The sequence below is a fragment of the Siphateles boraxobius genome, unplaced genomic scaffold (genome assembly GCF_051911475.1).
Source record: "Siphateles boraxobius isolate OS27281-9 unplaced genomic scaffold, OSU_SipBor_1 22, whole genome shotgun sequence".
In the NCBI taxonomy this organism is placed as follows: Eukaryota; Metazoa; Chordata; class Actinopteri; order Cypriniformes; family Leuciscidae; genus Siphateles; species Siphateles boraxobius.
Window position 1 is genome coordinate 14033287 of NW_027508833.1, and position 16938 is coordinate 14050224.

Sequence of the window (16938 nt, forward strand, 5' to 3'; positions counted from 1 at the left end):
ACTTACAAAGCACTAAATGGTTTAGCTCTGCAGTACTTGAGCGAGCTCTTAACGAATTATAGTCCTTCACGTCTATTGCGATCTCAAAACTCCGGCCAGTTGATAATACCTAGAATATCTAAATCGACTGCTGGCGGTAGATCCTTGTCCTATTTAGCACCAAAACTTTGGAACAATCTTCCTAACATTGTCCGGGAAGCAGACACAGTCTGTCAGTTCAAAGCTAGACTAAAAACACATCTCTTTGACCTAGCATTCACATAACACTCTATAGACTTCTATAATTTAATATTAGGCTGCTTAGATTAGGTCAGCCGGAACTGGGAACACTTCCCTCAAATCCTGATGTACTCGTTACATCATAAGAAGAATGGCATCTACGCTAATTTTAGTGTCTTTGTTTATCCCGAGGTTTTCCCGCAGCCTGCCGGATCCAGGCCGTTTCCAGATCTGACGAAGGACTTTCGCCTGGACCCGATGACAATGCAGTGCTGAAGTGCCAACTAGCCTCTCCCTATGGAGGATCCCTATACCACTCTACAGATAAAGAGTTGTGGAATTTTTCGGTTCGCGTACCTACCTAAAGTGATAAGATAAAATAAAAATTCTGCATCAAAATTTATAGACAAGTAGTTTGTTTAGGCATGGTTTGTAAGGAATTATAAACCTGCGCACATATATTCAAACGCACATAACTATAGAATCAATTCTTAATGCGCATGTGAACGCCATCAGCGTCTATCACAGGTTCACGTTTAAAGTCTGTTTAGAGAGAACGGTGTCGTCTTAGCGGCCCCTAATTTAATAACAAACAATCATTTAGATGGAAGTGAATCAATCAAAACTAACTTTAGCTGGAAAAAACATTTTTCAAGAGCCACTATAAAAACCAAACCAATCTCTGTTACCTTAAATTATATCTTTATCTCTGTAAAGCTGCTTTGAAACAATCTACATTGTTAAAAGCGCTATATAAATGAGGATGACTTGACTTGACTTGACATTTCACAAAAGACGTTTGTTGGGTTATAAATTATAAAACAATAGAAAAACTAAACAAAATTTAGGAAGTATTTGGATACTTTAGTTGTCATACATTTACTAAAGGTATGTTTCACTAATTATATGGGCTGCGTTTCCCGAAATCTTAACGCTACGTCGTTCTTAAGCTGTACCACATTGTTAATACGTGTTTCCCGAAACGTCCTTAGTTAAGTATACCTGAGGGAAGGAAGTCATACTAAGTCATGTAAGTCATACTTTCGGAAGGTTGGTCTGGACCACTCTAAGCTTTGCCTTATCACTGTTAACAGGTAGCCACCACTGCAAAAAAAAAAAAAAAAAACGTCTTTAAACATTTGTAGTGGGTGGTGATGGCGGAAAACTTCCTAAGGTATGGTAGGGAACACGCCTAGAAATGGTATAAATTTAGTTCAGTTGTATAACTTCGTAGCGTGCTAAGAGACAAAGTTATCGGGAAACGCAGCCATGAACTACACCTGTATGAATGTGACTTCATTTAGAATATCCCTTATAAAATCATTTTGGAACCACCTGGGTAAGCAATTAAAAAAAAACAAAAAGGCTAAGAAGAAATGTAAAGTTAGCTCTGAGAAAATGATCCCATCAATGATTCTAAACATTTCACCAACATGTCCTTATCAGATATCTAGGGAAATACGATTACTACCAAGAGATGCCTATAAAGAACATGCTATTATTATTTGAGATTTGAAGTTAATCAAACTAATAAAGAAAAAGAAAAATCTAATGAAATTCAGTTATGTAAACCTAGAATGCTTCTCACAGTACTGCTAGAGCAATCAAACAAATAAATTAGATATTTTTTTTTGTCTTCGAGTCTTTCTTGTTTTCATTGTGTAAAGAGGGCAAACTTGGATTAGAAAAAATTTGGGTTGTGATTGAAAAAAGCCCTTCATGTTAAGTGATGGCTGATTGTAAAAATATAGATCACCTCTTTTACATACATAGTACAATGTAATGTACATCTGATTTAGACCTGACACCTCCGAACCATATGTTCTTTAAAACTAGGGATGCACCAATACCACTTTTTCCATAACTAGGCCGATACCAATACTTTCATTTTTGGTACTCACCGATACCATGACCTGTATTTTCATTTTTGTAATTTGTAAATATATTAGGTAGAGAAACCAAAAGAATATGAATTTTATTAATTGGTTTAATTTTGTTTAGAAAGCATATATTTACTCCTGTTATTTTCATGCTTAATTATACCTGTTAAAATATATTGTACGAGCTTCTGTTGCTTTCACTGTTCATTCTATTCCTTATATCATATTTTATAAACAGGAAAGGGGCCGCACTATGCATAAATTGTTTTATTTGCAAATAAAACAATTTATGCATAGTGCGCCTCTTTCCTGCTTATATATTCTAATCATCAGGCCAGCATTCTTAAAGTTTAAGTTTAATCATTGAGTGAAGGCTGTTCCTATCTCCATTCATTTATATCATATTTTACCTTTCATTTAAAGGTGCTCTAAGCGATGTTGGGTGACGTCACTTCTTGTTGACGTTTAAAGTATTGTCAAACAAAACGGAGGCTAGCTAGACCCTCCCTCCTCCTCATACGCACTAACCCCCCAAACCCCACCCCCATATTGTCGGTTTTGGCATTGACATCGCTTAGAGCCCCTTTAATAGCACAGACAGAGATTATTTAGAGCTGCTTCAGCAGGCCTCAGTGCTAAGGATTTTTTTCTACTTGCGTGGTTGGGTCAGTGGTTCAAATGTTTAGATACCAGTGAAAAAACAGGAAAAACTACGAGCCTATTTAATGTAAAATTAAAACATTATTAAAGACAAGTAAACCGTCAGTAATAAAATAAGAACAAATAAGTAAATTACAAATAAAATAGAACAAGGATACAACTGAAATAAACAGTAATTTCAGGGGTTCAGTAGTTTTCAGGTACAGAATTTGAATAAAGTAATCACATATAAAATAACACTGCATAGTCATCACTGCATAAATTAAATATAGATTATTTTTCATTAAAGTTACAAAAGTCATTCAGTCAAGAGCAATTAGTGAATTTTTTTTTTGTCCTTTGTTTGATTAACATCAGTAGCAGGTTTATTAAGCTGTGATGTCCCTTTAAGACCGAATGCAGGGTTCAAATATACTGTTACACATGCGTTTTATTTCTCAACTGTTTACGTTCAGTTAGGATATTACCAACTATGTTTACTAGGATACTCGCCAGTACAGGTATTTTTACATAATTTCGTGTGAATTCAGTTCAAGTGCAAGAAGACTTCAAGAATTTAATTCAGTATTCAAGAACTGTCTAAATGCGGCTTACTAGGCACGAGCTTCGGATGTTTGCACACAGTAAACTTCTTGTCCTGTAATCAGGGCCGTACCCACCATTGAGGTCCGAAGTGTGTAATTTTTGAACTGTATAAAATGAAGGTTGTGAAATAATTGCCTAATATTAACCGCTTCAGCGGTCTAACAACACTGCTCATCGATGTCAAAATGTTTGAGATGACCAATCAAATCCAAAGTAGACGGGTTTTATGAGAAAAAGAGCAGATATCTTGTTCTTTGCTATTACAGTGGAAACTATATGCTCAATTTAACAGCACAAGCACCTATTAAATGTATTTCCATAATAGTATTATTGTATAAATATATATTTCTGTACCTCAAATGTGTTTGAATATTTCACAAGTATCAGCACTGGGACTTTTCACCGTTTGTATCACTCCGCTTGTCTGTGTTTGCACAACTTGCATGATAAGCCAGTAGAGGGCGACAGGTGACTTTCTTTATGAGTGAGCAATTGAAACATTAATTGAACTGATTAGTCCAAAAATATTGATTAATTTAGCAACAGAACCCCCTAGAAACATCAATTTTGGGACCTCTGTATTTATAAAATCCTGCGTATGGCCCTGCCTGTAATAATAATATAATAATAACATAAATCACGTAACAGTTCAAGTATTTACTTACATTTACGATTTAGTTTTAATCCAAATGTGTGCTTAGTAAATGTGATCAGTAATCAAGAGCATGCAACAGAAGTGCACTTTCTCTCTCTTTAACGTCAGTTAATGTTAGTAATATGTGCCTTGTTTTACTTTATTTGCTACTGACATATCCGACCGAACTGCAAACTTTCCAGCAATTTCTTGGAAAAGGGAAGCGCTCAACAAGCTTTCGGGTCTGCGCCGCTGAGCACTCAATCTACTCCGCGTTTCGCTTATCAGCTCGTGCAAACAAGCTATATAGGCGTAAATATTTGTTCACGTTTTTAAACATTTACTTCATAGACATCCTTCTCTGATATATCCATTCTGTTCTCTGTTGTCTGTTTCTTTGTCACAAGCTGTGTGGTATCGGAGCATTTCAATGAGTAGGAGTACACAAGCGCAGTATTGGGCCCAATACTGATACCAGTATCGTGCATCCCTGTTTAAAACCGTGTATTGGCTGTGGAACACTGGAAAGAAAAGTGAGGAATAATCAAATATCCTTCTGTTTTTTTTTACATCTCACCACAATTGAACATTCTGCAGTTCCACGTCACCCAGAATCTCCAGCTGATCAATGGAGGTCAAGTCCTGCACTCTGTGCTTGTAATCCAGCAGGTGGGATCCATTAACTGCTATCTTAAACTGATGAAGCTGACATAGGATGATCATCTGACAAGATAAAAAAAGAAAAAAGTTTATTGTTATTCACAAATACACAATTCTTGCTTCTGAAGACAAATAACGTAACTCAAATGTCTGATAGAACATGGTAGAAATGGAATGCTACATTAGAAACATGCTAGCAATGTGCTAAACCATTGCTGAAAAATCCAGTATAAACCAGCATGTTGGTCCAAACAGGTTCATGCTGGTTCAAGCTGTTAAAGTGCTGAAGCTGGTCAAGCAAAACTGAGCACTTCCGCTTCCCAAGCTGGGGACCAGCAACCAGCATCCCATGCTGGTCCCAGCATGCAAAACATTCCTTATGCTGGTGACAGCAATGCTGGGCAATGTTTCAGCAGGGAGATGTTGGACCTACTATTCAGGCTCATTATTATTCTTCCGATTCTTATTCTCAGACCAAAGTTTCTAAAATTAATCTTGGGTAACACTTTATTTATAAGATAGGTACTGTTACATATCTTACATGTACTTACTATAGTAATAACAGTAAATTATGCATTATACTAATTATATAGTAAGTACATGTTGTTAATTTCTATTACTTCCTGATTCTCTGAAGTTTTCCTTTTCTTGGTGTAGTAATCCCTCAACTAAAAATACAGCTCTTGATTTATTTGTCCAAAATATACTATACATCGAATTTCCCTTTCAGTCGCTCACATTCGATGTAGTCGAATGATTGGGATCAAGCTTAGGGAGCCTGTCGAGTACTGTTAAAACGAACCTGCATCTCACACTCAGCCCCGCGGGTATAAATACGAAAGTGGATGCACACACCAGTTGTCTTTCGCTTCGGAGCCGATCGACGTGTGTTGTTATATTACAACGAGCGAATGTGTCGACACTTCTTCAGGAAGTCTCTCCCGGTGCTGGTGGTTCTACAGCGCGAGTGCAGCGGTGGTCACGAGCCTTCTGAACACTCAACTGCTGTTTTAACAGCATAACAATTCTGTGTTTGTTTGTCTGACCGCCGGTTGAGGGCGAAGAAAGTGAGTGCTTCACTGGTACAGGCTGCACCATCCCTGTCAGTGTTGCCGCGATCGTTCCCCTGTGTGCTCCAGCACTGGTGAGAGTTTTTCATTTTCTGAAAGAGCAACACGGGTGCGTTTCTGGATGCGGTCGTTCCCTGTCCCCCTCTGACGGTCACAATTGTTGCATCATGTGTTTGGGCTTACAGCACGCTGAAGCAGCTTTTGTGGATAGTTAATGTTCCTATTGCGGGAATATGACTATCTCGGTGTTGAGATCAAGACACGCCTTTGTCCGCGAAGGTGTAGTCCCCATTACCATGCCCCAGCCCCAGGTGCCGTATGGGATGGGTGATCGGAGGATAGTGATAGAATACCTGCCCGGTAACCATTCCCTGTCAGTCCTTCATCACACCGCAGCCGGTGGAGTCCCCCGTTGAGCGTGCTGGTCCCTCTGTAATGACCTAGCCATTTCATTCGGGGTCCCTCCAGAGGATGCCGATTGCAGCATCGGAGGGTGAGCTGGCCTCTGGAGATGATGACTCGGCTGCGTTACCTCTGGGAGTGTAACGTTGCCCGAGCCAGATCCAGAATTGTCAGCTATGCTGAAAAGGGGCTGTCGGGCTCGAATGGAATCCTCCACCATGTCCTGCTCAGTCTCGGTTGGATGATTGGTTTCTTGGGATGGGCCGTGCTGGTTCTCAACCCCAGTGCCCCAGTGCCTTTCTTTCCCGTGCATGGAGGGCATCCAGTGCATGAAGAGCTTACTAGGTCGTGGATGTCAAAATCCTTAACGTGTTAAAATAATTTAATGCAAATAACTCAATGAAGTAATTTACGTCACACAGTTAGATTGTCTTGGGAGTCGGGAGTTTATCACTACAATGGTGCGATCAGATAATTTTAAGCTGCCAAACTCTGGGAAAGTTTCCAGTCCAGTAAGCGAATGCATTCAAACAATCAGTCCAAAATGGTGCTAATGTAAAGAAAAACAGGCTTATTACATCAGAGATGACAGTGACTCGCGGACGGTTTTCAGTTAATTATTCATTCTGGTGTACGTTTAGCTTTAAAACACGAGCTCAATCATATTCTGTTGTGTAAAATACAGATTGACTGGAACGTCAAAACATCCCAAAACATGTATGGCCAGATGATGTTAAAAACTATGTTTCTCGGCTGGATAAAGCAAACCAGCATCTAGTAAAGTTTTGATGGATTCATTTTAGAATTAGTAACATAGGCTTGGGCACAACTATAAAACTGTCAACGAGATTTTTTAAAGACAAACTGTTGTTGTTTCTTATTTATTTACAGACTTGTGCAGTGGAACTGTTGTATAGTATAAACACAATATCACACTCATAGCCATGCGATATGGCTGTATATCAGGCCTCCGGTCAATCACAGCTGTGCAGATATACAGCCATATCATTGGTGGTGGTTGTGGAGATTCCCCCTTTCTATGTAAAGTGCTATGTAGAGAGCAGAGAAAAGCACTGTATATATGTAATGAATTATTATTATATCGTATGGCTTCTCGTGTGATATTGCTCATAATGTATATTATAAATGTGATAAATTTGATACAAGACATGTGTACATATATATATATATATATATATATATATATATATATATATATACACATGTTTTGCCTACATAGGTGGCATAGGTCAAGTCAAGTGAATCTGTCAAAACGGCGATGGCTTGCACATGCATATCACGTGTTTAGTCTAAAGGTAACATTAAGGTGTTAACATAAAGGTGTGCATTTAAATATATATGTGTGCAGGCACGCAAGTCTTTCTTTACAACTTGACATTGCCAAATTACTTGTCTGGCCTGCATAATACAGAATTTTTTGTCGTTTCTGCGAACTGGAATCATTATGATAACGTTTTATCTGTACAGAGGTAAAGGGAAGGAGAAGGGTGCCTTCACAGGAGTGAGACTAGTTGACACTTCAGGATTGCATTGTTGTCGGGTTCAGGCGCAGGTCCTTCATCAGATCTAGATACGGCCTGGATCTGGCGGACTATGGTAAAACTCGGGAAAAACAGAGAGACTAACATAAGGGTAGACGCCAGTCTTCTTATGATGTAACGAGTACATCAGGTGTTATGGAAAGTGTTCCCGGTTCCGGCTGACCTAGTTTATGCAGCCTAACAATTGAATTATATAAATTGATAATGTTTATGCTAGGTTAAAGAGATGTGTTTTTAGTATAGATTTAAACAGAGTTTAAATTTTAAACAGACTTATTTTACATCTTGTGAAAAGGGCATTATAGGACCCCTTTAAGATGGAAGAATGCAGTTTTACAGATGCTAGAAACGTGGATTTCAAATGAAAGATTGGTATCAAAGATCACACCCAGGTTCCTAACCGACGACTAAGACTTGACAGAGCTGCCATCAAGTGTTAGACAGTAACACTTTTACAAAAAGTAAAAAGCGGGGCTTCCGGTGGCGCGCGCTGCAAGATGGCTGCACAGCACTAGGCTCCTGAATAAAACCTCCTAATTGAAGTTTTTTTTTCACGCTGAGGAAGAATCTCTTATTTTGTCACAACGGTATAAGTTTTATTTCCAGTATGGCAACTAGTAAGAAATCGAGTTCACCGCAGAAATCGGCAACGGGCTGCAAACGACTCAAAACGTTAGAGGACGACGTAGCCTCAATTGTTAGCCATGCAATCGAAGCACAACAGGAGGCCATGCGCGAAATGGTTTCCCGCATGTTGACAGAGGCAATACAATCGGCCCTTAATCCATTCAAGGACTTTATCAATGAAAACTGCGCTGCTCTTCGTTCGATGAAAGAAGAAATTGATTCCTTGAGTAAAAATGTGGCGTCGATCACAACCAAAGTGGATAATCTTCAAGGCCGTTTACGCAACACTAAAAAAGATACGAACCTCTGCCTATCTCAGCTTGAACAGATGCAACGGAAGTGCAATGACCTAGAAGATCGGTCACGTCGCAACAATGTCCGCCTGGTTAATCTACCAACTGGAATGGAAGGGGATGATCCGGTCGGCTTTCTACAGAAAATGCTACCTAAATGGATCCGCGACCTGTCGGCGCGCTCTAGTCGGATCGAGATCGATAGAGCTCACCGAGTGTATTCGAGTTCCAACTCACCAAAACCACGAGCGTTGATATTCCGTCTCCTCCGCTATCCTGACAGGCAAGCCATTCTTCAAGGAGCCCGGAAAGCAAAACTCACTCTGCCCGGAGGAGCGCGCCTGGAATTCTACGCGGACTACAGTCACGAAACAGCACAAAAGAGGAAGGCTTTTTCGACCGTAAGATTCAAGCTACACCAGAAAGGCGCAGAAACTTTCCTAATCTACCCAGCATCTCTGAGAGTCTCACACAAGGGTCAGAAATACTCTTTTGAATCTCCGGAGAGCGCTGAAAAATATCTCGAGGGTCTTGATGTTAACGCATCAGTATCCACTGCTCGTAGATCCTTAAACTTCCCGCCACCGGAGGAAATGGAGGAATCAGCCGGTGACATCGTTTGAGTTTTGCTGAACAACCTATACAATACTTGGACTAATTCTCTGTCAGCGTATTTATGGACTTTAGTTCACCAAAGTGAAATGGTAAATTATTTTTATTTTCATATAAATGCATTTTGTCAAACAATTTTCAGTTTTCAAAATTCAATTTTCAAATGGTATAGGCTGTAGACAGTTAATTTTGTTTGTCTACTCAGAGAAGACGACTAGGTTACAGTTCTTAGACTTAAATCTAAGTTAAATCTAGTTGCCTTAAATCTAGTTAATGGAATAGTGCATGTTTGACAGTTCTCCTGATTTTGAAATACATTTCTTTAATTTAAATCTCCTCAACTGTTAAATCCATAGGGGGCTAAGAAGGTTAATAGTGTTCAGACATTGCCTCGCGACCGCCACAGACGTTTGCTAAAAGGGGAAGGTGGGAGAGGGAGGGGACGCTTAGGCGCTTAAAGCACTCGGGACCTTTTTTGTTTGTGTTTTTGCATATTGCAATGGGAACTTTAATGGTACACTCAATAACTTGCTCTAACAATTACATGCTAATCTGTGTGTGTGCGGTTACTACAGACTATGGTTAAAATAAGCATGCTGTCTTTTAACGTCAGGGGGTTAAACTCTCCTATTAAACGTACACGGGTGTTAGATCTTTTACACAGGAAAAAGGTTGATGTAGCGTTTCTTCAGGAAACCCACCTGACCGCCATGGATGCTAAAAGACTGCAAAATAGGCGTTATATCCCCATAGTATCATCTAGCTGTAAATCTAAGAAGAAGGGAGTGACAATTTTATTTAAACGTAATTCTAATTTTATTATTGAACACACAGGTTCCGATGAGAATGGTAGAATTGCATATTGCTGTACGTTAATAGAAGGAAAGAGGGTGGCATTTGTGAATATTTATGCTCCGAACTCTTATGACGCCTCCTTCTTTCCAAATGTCTCCAAAACCATACTATCTCTCCAAGGCTATTCAATCATCATTGGATCTGATATGAATGCCGTGCTCGACACAGTTTTGGATCGTTCTAATCCTTCAGTTTCAGTAGCACAAACTCAGTCTTCTACAGCGCTGAGATTGCTCATTAAAGATATAGATGTATGTGATGCCTGGCGACTACATAATCCAACAGCCAAGGAATACACCTATTTCTCCCCAAGTCATAAATCATTTTCAAGAATTGATTATATTTTACTTTCATCTTCGTTACTTTCAGGGCTAATCAATATTGAATTTCTACCACAAAGTATTTCAGATCATAATGCTGTACTAGCACATCTTCAGATTAATACATCTTGTAAACCATCCCGATGGAGATTTAATACGGTTTTACTGCAAAATGAAGACTTTCTTTCTCAACTAAGAGCAGGATTGATTGAATTTATCAATATAAACCAGGACTCTGTTTCTAATCAGGAAATGCTATGGGCCTCCATCAAAGGGTTTTTAAGGAACAATGCTATCTCCTTTTCGGCTAAGCTTAAAAAAAATTATCTTGAACAAATATCAATGTTAGAGAGAAGATGTGGGGAATTGGAAAAGGAATTAAGCAATCAATTTTCCAATGATACACAACAAAAATTAAGTGTAGAGAGGGTCGCACTTAATGATCTGTTGCGAAGAAGAGCTGAGTATTTAATGCACATTACAAAACATAAATATTACATAGATGGAAGCAGACCGAGCAGACTCCTTGCACTTACTCTTAAAAAACATGAGCGGCGTTTTAACATTCCAGCAATCCAGAGTTCAAAAAATGGTCTCACCTCACATCCTACAGACATTAACAAAACGTTCATGTCATTTTTCGAAAAATTATATTCTTCAGAAATGCAACCCAGTACTGATCAGTTTAAACAATTTTTTGATCAGTTAAACTTAAACATACTTTCAAAGGAGGAAGCTGACAGCCTTGAATCTGAAATCACCATAGAAGAATTACACTGCGCATTATTAAATTCAAACAAAGGAAAGTCCCCAGGAATCGATGGCTTACCAGTTGATTTATATCTGGTGCTGTGGGATCTACTTGGCCATATATGGTTACGTACTATAAATGAGTCCATATTCAAAGGCCGTTTTCACAAAGACCTCAATACAGCTCTAATCACGGTTATGCCTAAACCCGGCAAAGATCATTCGGACTGTTCTGATTATAGGCCCATCTCCTTGATTAACGATGACATTAAAATGTATGCTAAAGTTATTGCCAGGCGTCTATACAGTCAGTGATACATAAATTAATTGACTCAGATCAATCAGGATTTATTACGGGTCGTTTGGCTTCTGACAATGTTCGTCGAGTGCTACATATCATTGCCGAATCCGAGAAATTAGAAACACCCAGTGGCCTCCTGTTTATTGACGCTGAAAAAGCCTTCGATCGGCTGGAATGGAGCTATCTATGGTATACATTGAAGAAGTTCAATTTCGGTGACCATTTTATTAGAATGATTCAAACTCTATACACTAATCCCATGGCCAGGGTTTCTACTGGTGGACTCATTTCAGATACTTTTAATATCTGCAGAGGTACAAGGCAAGGGTGTCCGCTTTCTCCCCTTATGTTCAACTTATCGTTAGAACCCATGGCACAGTATATTAGACAATGTAAACTTATTACCCCGATTCAGTTAGGCTCATCAACCCATTTTATCTCTTTGTATGCCGACGATACTCTGCTATTTTTATCTGATCTACAACGCTCACTTCCTAACGCCCTTCAAATTATAGACGAATTTGGCACATTATCGGGGTTTAAAATTAATCATTCTAAAACTATTTTAATGCCTCTCAATTCAGATGGTTTTAATTTTTCTATGCCAAATAATATTCAGATTTCAACACAAGTCAAATACTTAGGGATTCAGTTGAGACCCACTTTACCCCTCATTTCCAAAGTTAACTATATGTCTATCTATGGGGAAGTTGAGTCGGATATTCAAAGATGGATTTGTCTGCCTTCATCGCCATCTGCCCGAATGTCAACAATAAAAATGAATATTGTGCCCCGCATTAATTTTATTAGCTCTATGCTTCCTCTCCCCCCACCAGTGAATTACTGGAAAAAGTTGGACTCTTTACTAATAAAATTTATTTGGAATGGAAAGCGTCCCCGCATTAAGTGGTCTACACTTCAAAAAAGTAAAATAAAAGGTGGAATGGGCTGCCCAAATTTTAAATGGTACCACTGGTCTTTTATCCTGCTCTCAGTTTTGAAATGGTTTGATTCGAGCGCACAGTCTTCATGGAAACAATTAGAAAAAGAGCGCATTTTACCAATTCGTTTGCAAGATTTTTTATTTTCAGGCCTTTCTCACAGGAAATGCTCATTATATTATGGTCCTTTAATTTCCTATACCCTTCAAAAAGATTGAAGCCTGTTTTACATCTAAAACTTTATGGCACACTCATACTCCGATTTGGCACAATCTGAACTTACTTTCTGGCGGTCAACCTTTCGTACAGCCCTCCTGGTCTACAAAAGGTATCCTAACGTTAAACGACATAAAAGGGGAAGATTCAATTCTGGATTTTCGTGACTTAATAGAAAGATTTAATATTTCTCATAACACTTTATTTTTATATTTCAAATTACGTGCCGTGTTAAAGACCCATAAGTTACCTTGGGGTATAAATCTGTATACTCACCCGGTGGTGAATTGGATCTCAAACGCACCAAGCACAGGAATTGTTTCGTATTTTTATCTCTGCTTTCAAAATCTTAATACAGACAATTTTTCTAAAGCTAGGGCTTGGATATTAGATCTGAACGTTTCTTACAGGACAATTGAATGGAATACAGTGTGGGATAATACATTCCATGCATCCACGAACCCGAACCACCAATTCATTCATTTTAAAGTTATTCACAGGGCATATCTTACCACACGCATACGACATGTAATGGGTCTATCACCCCAACCGTATTGTAATTTCTGTGGACCGGGATGTGTGGACACTTTGGTACATATGCTGTGGGGCTGTCCAGATGTGCAAAAATTCTGGGATGGGGTGCTTGATGTTTTGTACAAGGCTTCGAGGATTTTATTATTTTATTTTATTATTGAATGACAATTCTCAATTTCCTCTATGTGAGAAGGTACGGAAATTCTGGTTAGCTGCCATGACTGCTGCAAAGAAGTTACTGGTTCAACGTTGGAAACCTCCACATGACCTTTCTATTAAACATTGGCTTCACTCCTTATTGGAGATATTATACCTGGAGCTGTCATCTGCACGGACCAATCACACTAACCCTAGGACTTTTTCGATGTGGAAGAACTGGATATCTATAGTCAAGAAATTCTTGTCTACTTAATCTGCAGCTACTTATGGATGTTGGCATTAACCTTATTTTATTTGTCTTTCTCTAAATTAATTTTATTTTATCCCTTGTTAATCGGATACTGCTCAATGTCCCGAAGTGCAATGGGGTGGGTGCGGGAAGGGGTGGGGGTTAGAGGGAAATTAGTACTTATATAAGTTTTTCTTTCTTATTTTACAAAATATTGTCAAACTTTTTCAAAATAAATAAAAACACTAAATTACAAAAAAAAAAAAAGTAAAAAGCGGAGGTTTTTGGTCCAATAATTAGAATCTCTGTTTTTTCAGAATTAAGTAGTAGGAAATTACTAGTCATCCAGTTTTTTATATCAGCTATGCATTCCATTAATTTTGTGAATTGGTAAGTTTCGTCAGGGCGCGAAGAAATATAGAGCTGAGTATCACAGTGAAAATTAATGCCATGCTTCCAAGCAAAGGTCAGAGGTACCTCAAAGTAGTTTCCAGCTGAAAAGGGAAAGTATGGCAGTTCACGCTCCTCTGGCCCCCATGACTGGCTGAGAAAAGAGTTCCTGATAAGCATGTCAGATTTGATGTGTGCGTTAAGGTGCAGGGCGATGTTGTTTGATTGGCTGCACCTTAGGTTAACAGTGAAACTTGAGAAAAGACAAAACAAGATAATTAGGTGTCAAAGGCAAAAACTGTACAAAAGATAAGTTTAGTATCTACCTGTGAGGGAATAAGCTGATATGCCCTTTGATTGTTATATGCTGCCCTGGAATGACTCCTCTAAGTAAACTGCCCTTGTAGGGTATGCTCTGCAAAATGACAGTTCATGTGGTGAGTCATGTTTTTATCATGTTAATATGAAGTGCATTTTTTTCATTAATAGGAAAAAATGTAATTATGAAAATTCAATTGTTGATGTCAGGTGAAGGGGTGCTAAACTTACTTGGTCATCTGATTTTGAAAATATTGCCTGTGCAAAAACAGAACATATGTCATTGCAAAGTTGAAAAGTTGAATATTTACCCTTTTCAACAACAGCTTGTATCCTTATGTTTTGTATACAAATATAAATTGTGATATAAATTATGCCCAAATGATATTAATTATGCATACATGGAGCTGAACTAACTGTATAATACTTTTTAAAAACCTCAAAGTTGGCCAGTCGGTGCACTGTAATCTAAGCACAGGGTGGCTACTATGTTTATATATATATATATATATATATATATAAACATAATAGAAAAAAATATTTATTTAAAAAAAAAAATATATATATTTTTTTTTTTTTGTCTCTATAATTCCCATACTTGAGTGTTAATGACTTAAATATTATACTAACATTTGGAATATAATAATGATAAAATGAATAATAAAGTAGGTGTGTCCACATTTTTGGATAGTAGTGTTTGTCACTTACTGAGTCAGGGATAAAGCCAATGGCATGCAGTTCTACTTTTCCAGAGACTGAAAATGTGTCGACCATCTCAAGAGGAATTCTGTGTTCATACTCCAAAATGTGAACGCCATTTACTGCAACCTACAAGTAAAATAGTTAAATTCCTGTCACTTAACAAATCTACATTTTCTCTCTGGAACTAGCTCTATTACAACTACTACTATGAATAATAATTAATATCTGGGTATAAATGCTTTAAACCAGATAGGGTGAAGACTATCTTTGTTTACCTGTAATATAATGTTTCACACTCACTTTGAAAACATCACAAAGTACCAAGATAATGGTCTCAAAGGTAGCTCCTTGTTTAAAAGGCATGAGGTCCATATTTTCTTCTTTTCCCCAGTTTTCGTGTTGTAAAGAGTTGCACACGATCTGCGGAGAGCTGCTGAAGCGGGGATTGAAGTGAAAGGCAACATCCGCCTGTGGCTTTGTGCTGCAGCCACATGTCAAATCAAACTGAAACCTATGGAAGCACATATTGTACTACACGGAAATATTTGTACCTCCCTTTTTAGTATTCCTCATTTGTAGTAAGCCTAAGTCAATATGATCACTTGGAACCTACTACAGCAACTGAAATGAGAAAATAACATTTAGGTGAAAATATAGGGTTTTTAATTGAGTATACTGTATTCATGAGTTATTGCTAAAATACCACCAGTAGTGAATCTCACTTGGCTGTACCACAACTTTTAAATGTGAAAATTTAGGTGAATTGTATAGTGAATTTTTATAAATAATTTGTATGATAACGGGAGTTTTTTGGGGCAAAATCCACCCATAGCATATCATTGTGAGACAATTAACAGTTTATGTGAACATGCCATAGTCCTGAATATATAAAATTTAAAAAACACTTGAATTAATGAATGATTTGACATTGCTTATGTTGCATAGGCGAATAGTGTTCACTACAATAAACATTAAATGAAACTGGGACACAGAAGGGCATAGAACCTCAATCCTAAATAAATATAAATAAAATTAATGCAGACTATGGCATGCTTTAAGATTCTCATGTAATTTACCTGTCAGTATCATTATGAACACATCCCTGTATAACAATCATCTCTCCTGGGTGAAGCCCACCCGGTATAATCTCAGTGAAGGGGACAGTCTGGTGAAAATCAAAATAAAAACCACGTTCATAACGTTATAAACACAATACTTTTGCATTTTATTATAGTCTAGGTTACTATTATGATAGAAACAGAATGTTAATTTCGTAAGCTAAATACAGTAGCTACTGTTGTCGTAATTTAGCCTTCGCTTAGCTGTAAAGGCGTCTCAAATAAATAAATCGATGACTTACTGGATTGAGGATCGTCTTTTTTGCATTTGCGACTGACATTAAAATTCCTCTATTTAACAATAATATACGTTATTATTATATATATATATAAGTTTTCAAAACAACGCGGCCTTTCTAAATCCCCGTTTTCTCCATTGACAACGGGGTGACAGGCTGCGTCTCAAAATCTACGGAGCTGCCTGCTAAAACAACACCATTGCTGCGTCCCAATTCGCATACTATCCGTCCTAAATAGTATTCGAAAATAGAATTAGTACGTCCCAAATGGTAGTATGTTGAAATGAGTGTTCCAAAGAGACCCGGATGGTCTACTATATCCGGCGGTCAGAATCCGAAGTGCAGATCGATGCACACTCTAACGGCTGATATTGCCCACAAACCATCGCGCGTTGGACGAGGATTCGGTTAGAACTACAAACACGAGTGAAAAGTGTTAAAATAAACTACAGACATGGAGGACGCGCGAGTCCGGCGGTTATGTAGACGTTTGGTAAAGGGGTTTGAGCGATTAATTGTCAGTATCTGACGAAAATGTATTTATTCAATGTTGTCTACATTTTATTGCATTTGCAGCAGCATTGTGAACTTTTGTAAAGATACGTTTAGCCATTAACTTTTAAATGCATCATTACATTCAAATTGCAAACACATGAGGAGAG

The 16938-nt window shown here is 38.1% G+C and overlaps 1 protein-coding gene across 3 annotated transcripts; it reads right to left on the reverse strand.

Annotated features, from left to right (window-relative positions):
- Positions 1-907: 907 nt before the first annotated feature.
- Positions 908-16470, reverse strand: lgals8b (galectin 8b). 3 transcript variants are annotated; one of them, XM_077238699.1, is made up of 9 exons: positions 16280-16470; positions 15996-16084; positions 15220-15430; positions 14926-15045; positions 14449-14475; positions 14226-14314; positions 13987-14053; positions 4556-4701; positions 908-1323 (listed from the first exon to the last, which is right to left on the reverse strand). In XM_077238699.1, exons 1-9 carry the CDS (start codon positions 16316-16318, stop codon positions 1236-1238), a joined length of 876 nt encoding a protein of 291 aa, XP_077094814.1. In that variant the 5' UTR covers positions 16319-16470; the 3' UTR covers positions 908-1235. The 3 variants fall into 3 exon arrangements, with proteins under 3 accessions (XP_077094814.1, XP_077094813.1, XP_077094812.1); XM_077238698.1 differs by having other exon boundaries at positions 13987-14068; XM_077238697.1 differs by having other exon boundaries at positions 13987-14152.
- Positions 16471-16938: the final 468 nt, after the last annotated feature.

Excerpts from the sequence above, each read along its gene's own strand:
- lgals8b (XM_077238697.1), bottom strand. The coding sequence starts at position 16,318 with ATGTCAGTCGCAAATGCAAAAAAGACGATCCTCAATCCA. Across the intron at positions 15,046-15,219 it reads TACTTTGTGATGTTTTCAAA|GTTGCAGTAAATGGCGTTCA; the intron begins GTGAGTGTGAAA and ends TTTTACTTGTAG. Across the intron at positions 14,476-14,925 it reads TTGGCTTTATCCCTGACTCA|GCAATATTTTCAAAATCAGA; the intron begins GTAAGTGACAAA and ends GTTTTTGCACAG.